Below are 13,095 nucleotides of genomic sequence, written 5' to 3'. Positions count from 1 at the left end.
ATTTTCAGGGCAAACACCAGTGGCCACTTGCAGTAGAATAGTGTCATAACTCACTAGGCGTCCCTCTGAGTTTCTATTTAATATTTACAGCAATCCCATGGGATGGCAGAGAGGAATCAAAGAGGCTGCATAACTTGCAGGTATCAGAGCCAGATTTGAAGCTTCTAACTTTGGAACTTGCTCTACTAATTACTGCGCCAAGGAAAATCACTGTAGGGAAAATAGGCTACACCAACAGAACTTCATGGGCTGTGGACTGCTTACCTACAGAGCAGAAGAAGCTGGCAAGATTTTAGAAGCGGTCAGAGAGAGCTAAAAGTGAGGCTTGGGAAACCTTCTTAGGTGATTCAAGAATGTTCATTCATAACCTGGAAAGTAGAGCCCCTGCCTGAAACGATGCTTTCCCACACTCAGGACAGGGGTCCTCAGCCAGCATCTCAGGTCTAGAAATCTCTCAAGCAGGTGACTAAGTCAGCCACCACGCTATCCTCCTTTCACCACCCTAACTCCCACCTTACGTCTATTTGTTCTCTCCGCCCCCGTCACCAGCACCCTCCCCTCCACCACCTGCCATTCTGAAAACATCTCAAGATACAAAAACTAACTTTGCCCTCCTTGCTTAAAGGCTAGAGAAGGTTTATCTAAGACAATAAAGAAAACAATTATAAGGCAGAGAGGAAATCCGTTTGTTTGTTTGTTTTCATTTGAGTCATTATATGAATTTGATCTCTGGACGTGATTTTCCATCGTTGAGCTTTACAGATTTTGTGATGGCTAAAGTTTAAAGCCATAATATTTTGATAGGAAGTATAAACAGAGGCGAAATCTCAGGCCAGGCCTGCTGCTGGGAAGCCAGAAGGCATTTCTGGACTGGGATCAATAGCGATCCTCTCTTCACACTGCTGTTGGCTAGGTTTTGTCTTCCGTTTGAGCTTCTGGAACAGGTGTTCCCAACCCCTGGCCGCAGACCGGTACCGGTCCGTGGCCTGTTAGGAATCAGGCGGCAGACACTGTTGTAAAGGCTTTACGTATATCCAATCATTTAGTACAGGAACTTGCTCGAGCGAAGGAATCGTTACTTCTCGCCCCACCTCCCTGAGACCCGGACACTTCGGACCTCTCCCCACCCGGGGCCGCACTCGCTCTCATCTCAGATCGCCTCGCCCCCACGCTATCCGCGCCCCGCCCACTCGCCGCCACGTAGTGTAGGAGCCGGTCGCTCCTCACTGACGTCACCAGCGTGCGCCCTCGCGGCTGCTGTGCACCCGGCGTGCGAGTACCTTGATTCCAACTTCCCGGTGATCGGGCTGCCCAGTAGCCCCAGTAGTTCAGGTCCAGAGGTCCGTGGCGTCACAGGCTCTGCGACATGTCCATGCTGGCTGAGCGTGAGTGTTGGGTGAGAAGGCCCGACCGGGGCGCGAAGGTGCAAGTTCAGGGTGACGCGCCTGGCCAGACCCAGTGGTAGGGCGTGCGGGTGGGCGACACGCAATCAGGTGGATGGTGCTGGGGGCGGGGACACTGGGAAGCCGGGTTCATCTCACTCTGCCTGCTGCGGAGATTTCCCAGCCCAGCCTTCACCGAAAGTTGGCCTGCTAGTGAAAGAGACTTTGTGAATGTCGTGTTCAGTATTGAGCACGCGCGCGGTGGGTTTGAATGAATCAGGACACCGGTCGTGGGAACCCGGACCGGTTCTTTTCATTTCCCCGAGCCTCACCCAGCCGCCTAGGTTAAAATGAGGAAATTAGGCCTGCAAAATCTCCTTAGGCAGTGAAATCCCCTTCTCGAAGATGTATTGAATCCAGACAAAAGCAAAGGGATTAGGAGCATCAAATACAGGAAGTTAGATCCTTTGTAGGGAGTGCAGGGCTAATGAGTAATTCTAAGTAAGACTTTGGCGATTTTGACTTTGTGGGAGTTAGAACTCTTGACACGAGTGTAAGCCACAGTGCCCTATCCTGCCTCAGTTTGCCTTTGATCTTTACCGTCAGTTCATTAATTCTCTCTCTGATCGTCTGTTTAACTTCTGAATGGTAGCTGTAGCTAAGATTTCCTGCCACCAGAGGACAGTCGTGCTTTAGTCATGAAGAGACGCCCTATAGCGTTTTGGAAGAGTGTAGTGAGCGATGAACAGAAACTGCTTACTGAACAAGACCAGCAGCAACTACACAGGAATTTTGTGAAATAAATGCTGTCAGCATCCTCTTATCTAAGGAGGTGGAGGAATGTGATCACAAAACAAAAAGGATTCACCCCAAATCATTGAGCTAGAAAGTGAAAAAATTGATGTAGTTATATCTATATTTTTATGTTCTTGCTAGGACCTGCAGTTTTCTACTGTTTTTAAACAGGGACTCATAGAAAGGAATACGTTTTCGATAGTGAACTTAGAGCCTAATCTCTGAGCTCTCTTCCAGTTTTAATATTCTTTGATGTGTGTTTAATTCTGCATGCACTAGGGAACATTGACCCTGACTCTCCTATTCATTTATATCTTTTCCCGTGACCAGTTTCTGTGGGACTATTAAAGACTTCATTTATTATCTTCATCGCTAGGTTGGTTTAAAAAAATCAATCAGATAGTGAATGTGAAAATAGCTCAAAGTATGAAGTGGTAAATAGGTGTAACGTCTGTTTGTAGACATCAGTAATTCAAATTGCATGATTTCAAGGGAATATTTTCAGTTCTCTACCCACCATGATTACAGATTCTCAAATCTTTGTCATGATATTACATACTATTTTGTGGTTTGCTAAAAATTTTGCTAAATTAATGTCTTTGACATCCCTTACAATTAGATATTTAGGAATGGTATTCTTATTTTAGAAATGAGAATATGGAAGCATAGAAAAGTTCTAGTTCCATAGTTTCACCACCCAGCAATTATTTTCTCTGATAGTTTATAAAATTAAAGTCATTCTATAGGTACAATTTTGTATCCTACTTTTTTTTTCTTCTACTTAACGTTAGTAGTGAACATTTTCACTTCTGGAAGTGGACTGTATTTTCTTTTATCTTCACAGGCACTTATTCTATTTTTAAAAATCTTAGAGTAATTTTCTTTGTGTTTCTCAAAAACACTTTATCCTGTGTTTCTCTAATTATCAGATGTTACAGACAAGAAAACCAGCTTACACAAACCTCCACCTTTGTAGGACAAGAATTTCATTAACCACTCTTAATCACTTAATGATCTTTATGTCATTTGGAATTTTAGACCCAGATTATAATCAAGGTGTGACTTTTTTTAGACTCTTTTTCAGACCAATTTTTGACACTTGGAATCATTACATTTTATAATTAACATAATAATTAAATTGCAACACTAGTTAATGGATTTTAATGCTTATTGCATTAAAATATACTGTAGTTTCCTCCACTTTAAATGTCTTGAATGATTTTTTAATGAGACTACATGGGTTATATATTTTATGCTCTTGAATATCTGAAAATGTCTTTGAAATAAAAAAGACAAAACTTCTGCCCTTGTCTCTTGGAACTCAACACGCCTTTCAGAGGAAGCTGAATCCTGACATAAACCATGTGGTATTAGGCATGCAGTAACTGAAAGGTGAAATCCCTTGTAGCTGTCCTGTGAAGGTGGTTTATTGGTGTTACCCTAAAATATCCTGACAGAACCATTTACAATTAGATCTCCAAATAGGAGGAGTCCCGCCAGAGGATGGTTAAACACATCATTCTAGACAGTGATTCTCTAGATTCTGGGCCCTGTGTCCCTTACACTGCTGTTCTACGTAGTGTCAGGTGTCCCCAAGACCATCCCCAGATTCAGTGATTTGCTAGGACTCAGGACACAGGATTCAGCATATAGTTGTAATCATGGCTAAGATTTATTATAGCTTAAGGATACAAAGCAAAATTAGCAAAAGGTAAAGACCCATGGGGCAAAGTGCAGGAGAACCAGGCACAGACTTCCAGAGTCCTCTCTCAGTGGCACTCGTGACATGCTTAATTCCCCCGGTACAAGTTTTGGTAACACATGTGAAATGCTGCCTACCGGGGAAGCTTGCTAAACACTCAGTAATTTTTTTTTCAGCCCAGGGATTTTTACCATAGGCAAAAAATTTTGTCTTGTAGGCAGCCACTGCCAGGCGTGTACCCACATTCTAGACTCCCAGAAGGAAAGCAGGCGTTCAGCATAAACCATACTGTTTGTTTGAACAGTTGAGCATAGCGAGTGTCTCTTAACATTTCGGAAAATAGTAGGAATCCTGAAGTCCAAGTTCCCAGCCAAGGGCCAGCCTTGCTGGGAAGCCTTTTGAGGGGAAGCTGTGAGTCAGGCCTGCTGTGTTAGGTCTTTTCTGTATACAAAGCTGACATCCGAGCACAGAATAGACGGTGGAATGAGTAACATGGTGCATGTAAAAGTAGGTGTAATCTGAACAGACCAGAGACAGTCTTTTCCTTGCCAGGATTTCCTAAACCCGTAAACTTTCACAACACGAGAGCCAGATAGTTCTAGGCAAATAGGGTTCTGGTCAAATAAGGGGAACATGGCAGTGCTGCTCTGTCCTCTGCTCAGAGGATCTACACATTTGCATATTAAAAGTCTCGGGAAGTTCGTAGTCTGGAACACTATTAAATTTTGTTTGACCGGTGTTACTCTTTTTTAATTTAATGGGAAGTCCCTCCTCACCTTTAACATCTCATTTGGGAAAAACAGCCCTACCTCACTGGTTGAGGGATACCTGCCACTTTTCTGGGAAAGAGGCGCTGACCTTGGCTACCCATCCAGTCTCTCATGTAAGCCTTACAGTCTGCTGTACAGTGACATCCACTGTATGCAGTTCTTGCAGAGGGCAGGCTCAGTCATTCCCCGAAAATCTCCTTCATACAAGCCACAGTCAGAGGGCCTTGACAAGCACTACTGTAAGAGGCATGGACCCTGACACACACCCGTCTGCAGCCTACAGAGAACACTGGTTAACAAGGCTGGTCTGTGAGGTGGTGGTCGTCAGCAGAGGCAACATTATGCTGAGTATTTACTAAGATAAGTAAAGTGATAACTCAGTCACGAGTAGCATTTTTGGGTCACCATTTTCCTAGAAAACACTATTAATTTTGGCCCAATTTGTTTTGTTTTACAAGTAGCTTTTTTTTCTGCCTGCATGTTTGTAAAAGGTTCACTTATTTTTGTTAGGTTATGTATAGTTATGGGTCTTTTTATATGCAGTACAGTAAACCTCTCTGACTGGAGGATGTTATTTTTAAAAAAATTATTTTATGAGACTGCCAAGGCATGAGGCTGCAGTTGAAAGTGAGATACTGTGCTTCGATTGGTTCAGTAGGTGAATGATAATGACACTTGACCTCCAAATTTCTCACTTGGCCACAATTTACTTTTGAGTTTCATGTTCTTTTCTGTGAACTTTTGAGATCACTGCCATAATTTTCCTTAAAACTACAATGATAAATTTGGATTCCCAATTTATATGCATTTAAAAAAATACTTTGAAGAGACTCAAAGTAGTCCCTTAATTCAGTTATGTTTCTTTCTTCCTTTCCCCTTTCCTTGTCTCTTTTCTTTCCTTTATTTGTCATTCACTTGTACATTCATTCACATATTTACTGAGCTCCTGCTATGGATAAAAAGTGTTTTTTACTTCTTGCAATGGAACATAAGAACAAATAAGACACAAATATGAGCCCTAAGGAGATTATGATCTAATAGAAAGTGTAAGAGATGGATATAAATAGCCATAATACAGGAGAATGTTAATTAAATGCCAAAAAAGAAGCAGATAATTTATTCTGGACGTTTATAGAAAGGCTCATGTGACTTTAGGGCGTTTCAATGAGAAGGGATGGGATCATTAGTATCTGTAGATCATGTGTGTGGAGGGCACAGTTGACTCTTCCCCCTGGGAACATAATGACTGTTGAATGTTGCAGACTAAGAGTACAAACTTTGACAGCAATAGGACCTCGCTTTGTGTAGAGGCTCTGATTTTTGCTTGGGGACGTTCGTTGGCCACATTTCTGTCCCTAAGCCTCAGATTTTCTCATCTGAAAAGTGGAGCTAAGAATATCTGTCTTTATTGAGTAACTCTGAAAATTGAATCTAATAATGTGTGGGTAGCATTTGGCATATAATATGTGGCAATAAAAACTATCACAGCTGCTGCTGCTACTGATGATGATGACGATGATGATGACGTTGTGTCTACAGGTGCTTTAATAAATTGCTGCCTTTAGCTGAATGTGGAAGGCCCAACTGATGGTATATCTGTATCTCGATTTGTCACATTTGGAGGGAATATCTTAATTTTTGTCTTATAAGATCAATTTATATGTTAAGATTATATAGTTATTGGGGAAACCAGGTAAATGATCCAGTCTGATGCAGAATCTGATATCTGTATTAAGATATCATGCATTTCATAGTTTATACAAGTATGTATATATTAGATATGTGTATATTTGTGTAGTATTTTCCAGGTTTGAAAGATAGGTTGCTAATGAGATACTTTATCATTTGCAGGTCGGCGGAAGCAGAAGTGGGCTGTGGATCCAAGAAACACCGCATGGAGTAATGACGATTCCAAGTTTGGCCAGAGGATGCTGGAGAAGATGGGGTGGTCCAAAGGAAAGGTATTTTGCATAAAAGCAAAAGAAATTGGAGCCGTATAAAGAGATTACAAATCAGAAGAACGCATTTTTTTTTTTTTTGGATGCTGCTAGACATTTATGTTTTGGTTAAATAAGTGAATTTGGAGAAACAAGTAAATTGTAATGACCTTGTGATTATAAAGTTAGAATGGAACATAAATATCAACTCTTTTTATCATTTAAACTATGTGATTAGCATCTTTTATAGACAGTGCCCTTTAATTATTTTCATTTGGAATCATACTTGCCCAACAGAGTTTTATATTGTCAGGAGTAATAATACTTTATTATACATTTTCTCCTTTTCCTCACATTCCATTATTCCTGACTCAAATAGGACTTCTGCTGACATCTCTATACTCAAATGGTTCTTGTCAAGATCTTTAATGATCTTTTCACCAAATCGAATGGACCCTTCTTTGTTCTCACATAATCTCTTAACAGCATTAGACATAATTGACTGCTTCCTCTGCGAAATACTTCTGTCTGGCCCTCTCTCCTGTTTTTTCCTTTTGCCTCACTGGTCACTCCTAAATTTAATGTTGGCTCTTCCTCTTCTAGTCTTTGAGCTTCAGAACTCCTGGGGTTCAGCCCCAGATCCTTTCTGTGCTTCTGCTCAGATGAACTCATTCATTCCATACTTTGAATTATCTAAATTATGAGAATTATCTAATTCTGTCACTTTTTTGTATCTAGTCCATTTCTGTCCTCTGAGCTTAATGTTTCCACTTGAGTAAGCATTTCAAATTTATCATTTCTATTATAAAACTCTTGATCCTTTAGATCTTTTTCTTCTCAAATTTCCCCCATGTTTGCTTATTGTCCCTGTCTACCTACTTACTCAAGCCAGGAAACTGGGAGTCTTGCTTGGTTCCTCCATTTCTCTTCCTTCCCATGTTCCCAGTCATTATGGCTCTTTCATCTCTCACCAGGCTGGTCCAACCCTTGCCATCACTTGGCCTGATCACCACAGTAGCCTCTCAACTACTTACCCATCTCCTTTCTCCTCCTCTTCTGGGCTATTTGCCATACAACAGCCAGAATGAGCTTTTAAAATACAGAAATTAGATCATGTCATTCTCTTGCTAAAAAGTTCAGTTGTTTCCCATTGTTTTAAAAAATAAGATCCAAATTTCTATCACAATTTTGAAGGTCCTGTGAGGTGTATCCCCTTTAAAGCATCTTAATTTCTCTTCATTCATGCTGCTGAAGCCACTCTGGGTGCCTCTTAGGTTCTCCAGTACACTGAGCTCTCTGGGACATCTTACGAATGAGTATTGATTTATGCAGGGGACTTGGAGCCCCCTCTCCCCTTTCTCAGTGTTGTTTTATAAAATTATTTAATGGAGAGAACCATAGACCTAACAATACTTCCAGTGGGCTTCTAGTAGGACATCAGGAAAAGACACATTCTTCATAGTGTTTACATGGGGCTTAAATTAGGTCTCAGGTTGAAGAATCAGTATTCATTATTGTAAGTACATCCTTGGTACTACAGGTGTATCTTGTAAGAATCCATTAGCCGGTGTCCTCTTTGAGGGCACAGATGGTGCCTTGATCCTAGATGTCTAGTGATTAATTGAATGGTTGATGAAGAAACATAGAGATAATTACTCTTCATACCTGATTTTAAAAAAGCTAACTTTCTTTATGTTTAATCTCCACAGGGTTTAGGGGCTCAAGAGCAAGGAGCCACAGATCATATTAAAGTTCAAGTTAAAAATAACCACCTGGGACTTGGAGCCACAATCAATAATGAAGTGAGCAACAGTGTGTCTGCTAGGTGTTTTCCTTGGATAATTGACTTTTTAAAGAAATTTATAAATTTTAATTCAGTTTTTAATCATTCAAAGTGTATCCCCCACGTTTTGGTTAAGTAAAGAGTCCGTAACTAAGCTGGTTCTTCATCAAGTGTCATGCTCTCACCTTGCCTTACTGTCCTCTTGAGATTCTTTACTTATGTCTAAGAGATCCAAATTAGTTTTATTGCTAAACTTTTCAAAAAGTATTTTTTATAGAAATACTCATTTCAGGACAGACAGGAATTTTCATCTTTACCTGTGTTCTAATATTAGCTTATATTATTATAAGTTGGTGACATTTAGTTTCAGAAAGAAACTAAAAGTTTCTTTTGCAAGAAAGTGGTGTTCTTTTCCTGTCCCATTTTCTATTTCTGACTATTGCCATACACAGTTGAATTTATTCACATTTCCTCTTAAGTACTGACACTGAAAATATGACACTGTAATTAAAATTAATGCCTGGCTTATCATGCTTTCCATTTTCAGTATTTGCTTTAGCACGTGTCTAAGCTGAAAGCTTTGTTCTTAAATTTTTACAACTAACAGAATTTGGTAGAAAATTCGGAGAATTACTTTAGGTAAACTAAATTGCAGTTGACCCTTGAACAATGTGTGGGTTGGGGCGCTTACCCCTGCGTATTTGAAAATCCAGGTGTAACTTTTGACTCTCTAAAAACTTAGCTAGTAATAGCCTATTGTTGACTAGAAGCCTTACAGATAACATAAACAGTTGATCAATACATATTTTGTATGTTATATTTAGTATATACTATATTCTTACAACAGAGTAAATTAAGAAAATCATAAGGAAGAGAAAAAAATATAGTATTTCTCGGGGGTGGAGGGAAGCATGTAAGTGGACCCACACAATCAAAACCTGTATTGTTCAAGGGTCAACTTACTTTGATTAGTTCAATAGCACTGACGGAGTAGGAGACTAGATAAGCTAAAATTTTCTGTACCAACAGCTAAAATTTTAAACAACTAAAGGAAGAGTTTATATAAGTCTGATATTGAAGGTAGTTGTTGAGAGATAGATGTATAGATACGCTTGATTTTTTAGGAAAAACATTGCCCAATAAACCTATTAGATATGCTTTAACCTTTAAGCAGTCTTAAAAAAGCGTGTGTGAGGCAAATTCCTACATTGATACTTTGCTTCCCACTGGTTTAGATTATTTTGGCGATGTTCATTCTCTCTTAAAGCCAGATTCTCTTGTTATAATGAACTTAGGAGCTCAGCACCTTACAAATGTGTGCTGACTGATTCAGGGAACTCGTAGTCCATCCTCTTCCTTTCCTCAGTGTTAACTTTATAAAACTGGGTTCGATGCCAGCAAATAGAATTGGGCAAAATATATGAAGTTCCAAATGAACAAAGAAGAGAACCAAGTCCACCACTGCTTTTTTCTTTGACTTACATAATTTTCCTGTAGTGAGAAAAAAATTATTTTGTTTTATTTTAATATTTAGCATACAGGTTGCCTGTTGATTATTTGCCTGTGAATTGACTATTGATAAATTGTCCGCATTTGAAATCAGGACTTGAGCTTCTAAAGAACCCACTTTTAATACTAATGCAAGTAATTTGCATTTCAAGTTTATATTAGATCTTCTCTGTTCAAATTTATAAAATATTTTGATGAAACATTTAAAATTTCACATTAACCAGATTTCCTTGATTTCAAAATATCTTATCTCAACCAGCGTAGCTACAGACTTGCCTCTAATCGGTTGTTTTGGTATTTTCAGGACAACTGGATTGCTCATCAGGATGACTTTAACCATCTTCTGGCTGAACTGAACACTTGTCATGGGCAGGAAAAAACAGGTAGGGAAACCATTACTTTGTTATCCATTAGATTTATAGTAGACATAATCTTTAAATTTAAAATATTTTACCAACTTATTTTGCTATAAGCATCATACTACCGAAAGTTAATTGATGGACGCTATTACAAATAGTCATTTGTTTACATTTTAATGGTGCTTTCATTACATAAACCTTAAGTTGAAAACAAACACTTTTTTCCATTCTGAGTTTGAGAATGACAAGATAAATCCATTTGTTTTCAACCTCAGATAGTAAAGTGATCTTTCTGTAGATCCATGAGTATGACTAGAACTTGTTTTAAAAATACAAAACAAGAAGTACCAAGTGGGACCATAAATTAGCAGCCAGCAAAAGGCTTAATAGTAAAGCCTTTTTAGTGTTGTTTCTACCTAGTAGAATATGTTTTACCTATGAATGTATGTAAGAGAGTCACATTGCTTGAGTAAATTTGTTGCAGGGACTCTACTAAAAATTGTATTCTAAGTTATAGGAACTAGAAGTGAAACAACTGAATATCGGTCTTTTCATAGTAAATTGACAGAAAGATAGTACAGTTGGGGGAAGGACATGGAGAGTGTACTCGAACTTATGGGCATCTGGTATGATTTTAGGTTTTTAAAGGAAGTTTTTTGTCACATGTCTATTTGGAAGGCAAGGACATAACTTCAGTTAATTCTGCTGGATAGTCACTGAAGAAATCTAGACTATTAGCCCCTCTACAAACATTTTTTCCCCCTCTTTAATTCCCCCCACCCACCTTCCACCCCTGACCTACAGATGTTGCCATCTCCCCTTAAGAACTGGATCAGTGAAGGTGGGGCGTCTCCTCCCGTGCACTCGCAGCATATCCCGGGGGCCTAGCACATCCCAGGCCTGGCGCACCGGGGGGCCTGGCTGGTGCTCCCGGAGCTTGGTGCATCTGGGGTATGGGCCGTGGCTCTGCCGGGGATCGAACCCAGGATCTTCTGCATGTAAAGCAGACATGCCAACCACTATACTGTGGAGCCACTCCCCAAACATTTTCTTTAATGGTGGTAAAATACACAAAAAATGTGCTGTCTTAACCATTTCTAAATGCACAGTTAAGTGAAATTAAGTGCATTCACATTGTCAGGCTACCATTATCACAATCCATCCAAAGAACTCTTCACTTTGTAAAACTGAAACCGTACCCTTTAAACACTAACTCCCCGTTCTTCCTCCTTCCAGCCCTCGGCAGCCTCCATTCCACTTCTGTCTCTCTGAATCTGACTACTCTAGGGCCCTCCTGTAAGTGGAATTATGTAGTGTGTGTCCTTTTGTGTCTGGATTATTGCACTAACATAATGTCTTCAAAGTTGTGCATCCAGTGTCATACCGTTTCCTTCCTTTTAAGGGTGAAAATATCTCATTTATGTATATATCGCATTTTTTTAATCCATTCATCCATTGATTGACACTTGGTTTGCACCTCTTGGCTATTGTGAATTATGCTATGAACATCGATGTATAAATGTCTCTTCAAGTCCCTGCTTCCAGTTCTTTTTGCTATATGCCTAGAAGTAGGATTACTGGATCATATGGTAGTTTGATTTCAAAATTTTTGAGAAACTACCATACTGTTTTCCATGGTGGCTGCACAGTTTTATATTTCCACCGACAGTGCACAAGGGTTTCAATTTCTCCACATCCTTGCCAACACTTGTTAGTTTTGCTTTTTTGATAGTTGCCATCCTACTGGGTGTGAGGTGATAACTCATTATGCTTTAGATTTGCATTTCCTTAGCGATTCATCATGATGAGCATTTTTTCATGTACTTGTTGGCTATTCGTATGTCTTCTTTGGAGAAATGTCTTTTCAAGTCCTTTGCCCATTTTCGAATCATGTTTTTTTGTTGTTGAGCTCTATTCTGCAAACATTTTTATAAGGAATTTCTAGTCCTTTCGCACAGTGTTTGGCATGTAGTGAACAGTCAAAAACTCTTAAATTGAAGGAAAAAGAACTTTGTGGAGTGAAATTAAAAATTAGACTTCAGTTCAGCAAACATTTATTGAGCTGTGTGTTGGATATGAAGTTAGACTCGAGTATGTGCCGACGTAATCCCTGCTTGGGAGGTAGCTAGCAGGGGTAGCTAGTAATTGGTAAAATTATAACACAAATCTAACTGTGAGAAGATCTGTTGCCGTGCTGTATATGAGAGTAATCCCAAAAGCATGAAGGAAAAGGTGCTCTGTTTGTATTTTCCCTAATCGGATTAGACTTCTTGATGGAATCTCTAACTTAGACAGTTTTCCTTATCCATGGGATAACTATTAGAACTATCCTAGCTGGTCCTATTTTAAAAGATGGTCATTTAAATGTTAGCCAAAGAAAAACATCAGGAAAATGTTTTGTGAAAACACTGATTGGGCTGGTACTAGGAAATGCAGGATATATGCAGCAGTAAAATCCAGGGACATTAGCTTTTACTAAGTAAACAAAAACATCTTTCTATTCAAGATCACAGTTGACGTCAATAGAAATAAGATATGAATGTAAACATGATTATATAAGACTTGTATGTTTTGACCGAAGAGTAATAGAGTGTAGTGGTTTAGAGATGAACACCAGCACCAGACTGCCTGGATTTGGATCCTGATTCTGACACTTGTACTTGTGTGACCTTGAATTCATCATTGAATGTCTCTGTACCTTGGTTTCCTCTTTAGTGAAATGGAGATGGTAATATCATCCTCAGAAGGTTGTTGTGAGAATTAAATATACAGCTAAAGTATACAGCTAAAGTACTTTGAACACTGCTTAACACAGTTAAATGCTTAATAGCTATTAACTGCTATAATGTTTATCATTA

The 13,095-nt window shown here is 39.3% G+C and overlaps 1 protein-coding gene across 3 annotated transcripts in view; it reads left to right on the top strand.

Annotated features, from left to right (window-relative positions):
- The first annotated feature begins 1,241 nt into the window (after window positions 1–1,241).
- The window catches only part of PINX1 (PIN2 (TERF1) interacting telomerase inhibitor 1), a 68,152-nt gene continuing 56,298 nt past the window's right edge, over window positions 1,242–13,095 (top strand). Inside the window, exons 1-5 of one of the 3 annotated variants that reach the window (XM_016160920.2) lie at window positions 1,242–1,385; window positions 6,501–6,610; window positions 8,296–8,388; window positions 10,183–10,261; window positions 11,474–11,533. In XM_016160920.2, coding sequence (XP_016016406.2) covers window positions 1,367–1,385; window positions 6,501–6,610; window positions 8,296–8,388; window positions 10,183–10,261; window positions 11,474–11,533 — 361 coding nt within the window. In that variant the 5' untranslated portion in view covers window positions 1,242–1,366. Of the gene's footprint in view, window positions 1,397–6,500; window positions 6,611–8,295; window positions 8,389–10,182; window positions 10,262–11,473; window positions 11,534–13,095 lie in introns of all 3 variants that reach the window. The other 2 variants (XM_016160922.2, XM_016160921.2) reach the window with 2 other exon arrangements.

Source organism: Rousettus aegyptiacus, unplaced genomic scaffold (genome assembly GCF_014176215.1).
Source record: "Rousettus aegyptiacus isolate mRouAeg1 unplaced genomic scaffold, mRouAeg1.p scaffold_m13_p_16, whole genome shotgun sequence".
NCBI classification, from domain to species: Eukaryota; Metazoa; Chordata; class Mammalia; order Chiroptera; family Pteropodidae; genus Rousettus; species Rousettus aegyptiacus.
This window is presented reverse-complemented; position numbering and strand designations above follow the sequence as displayed.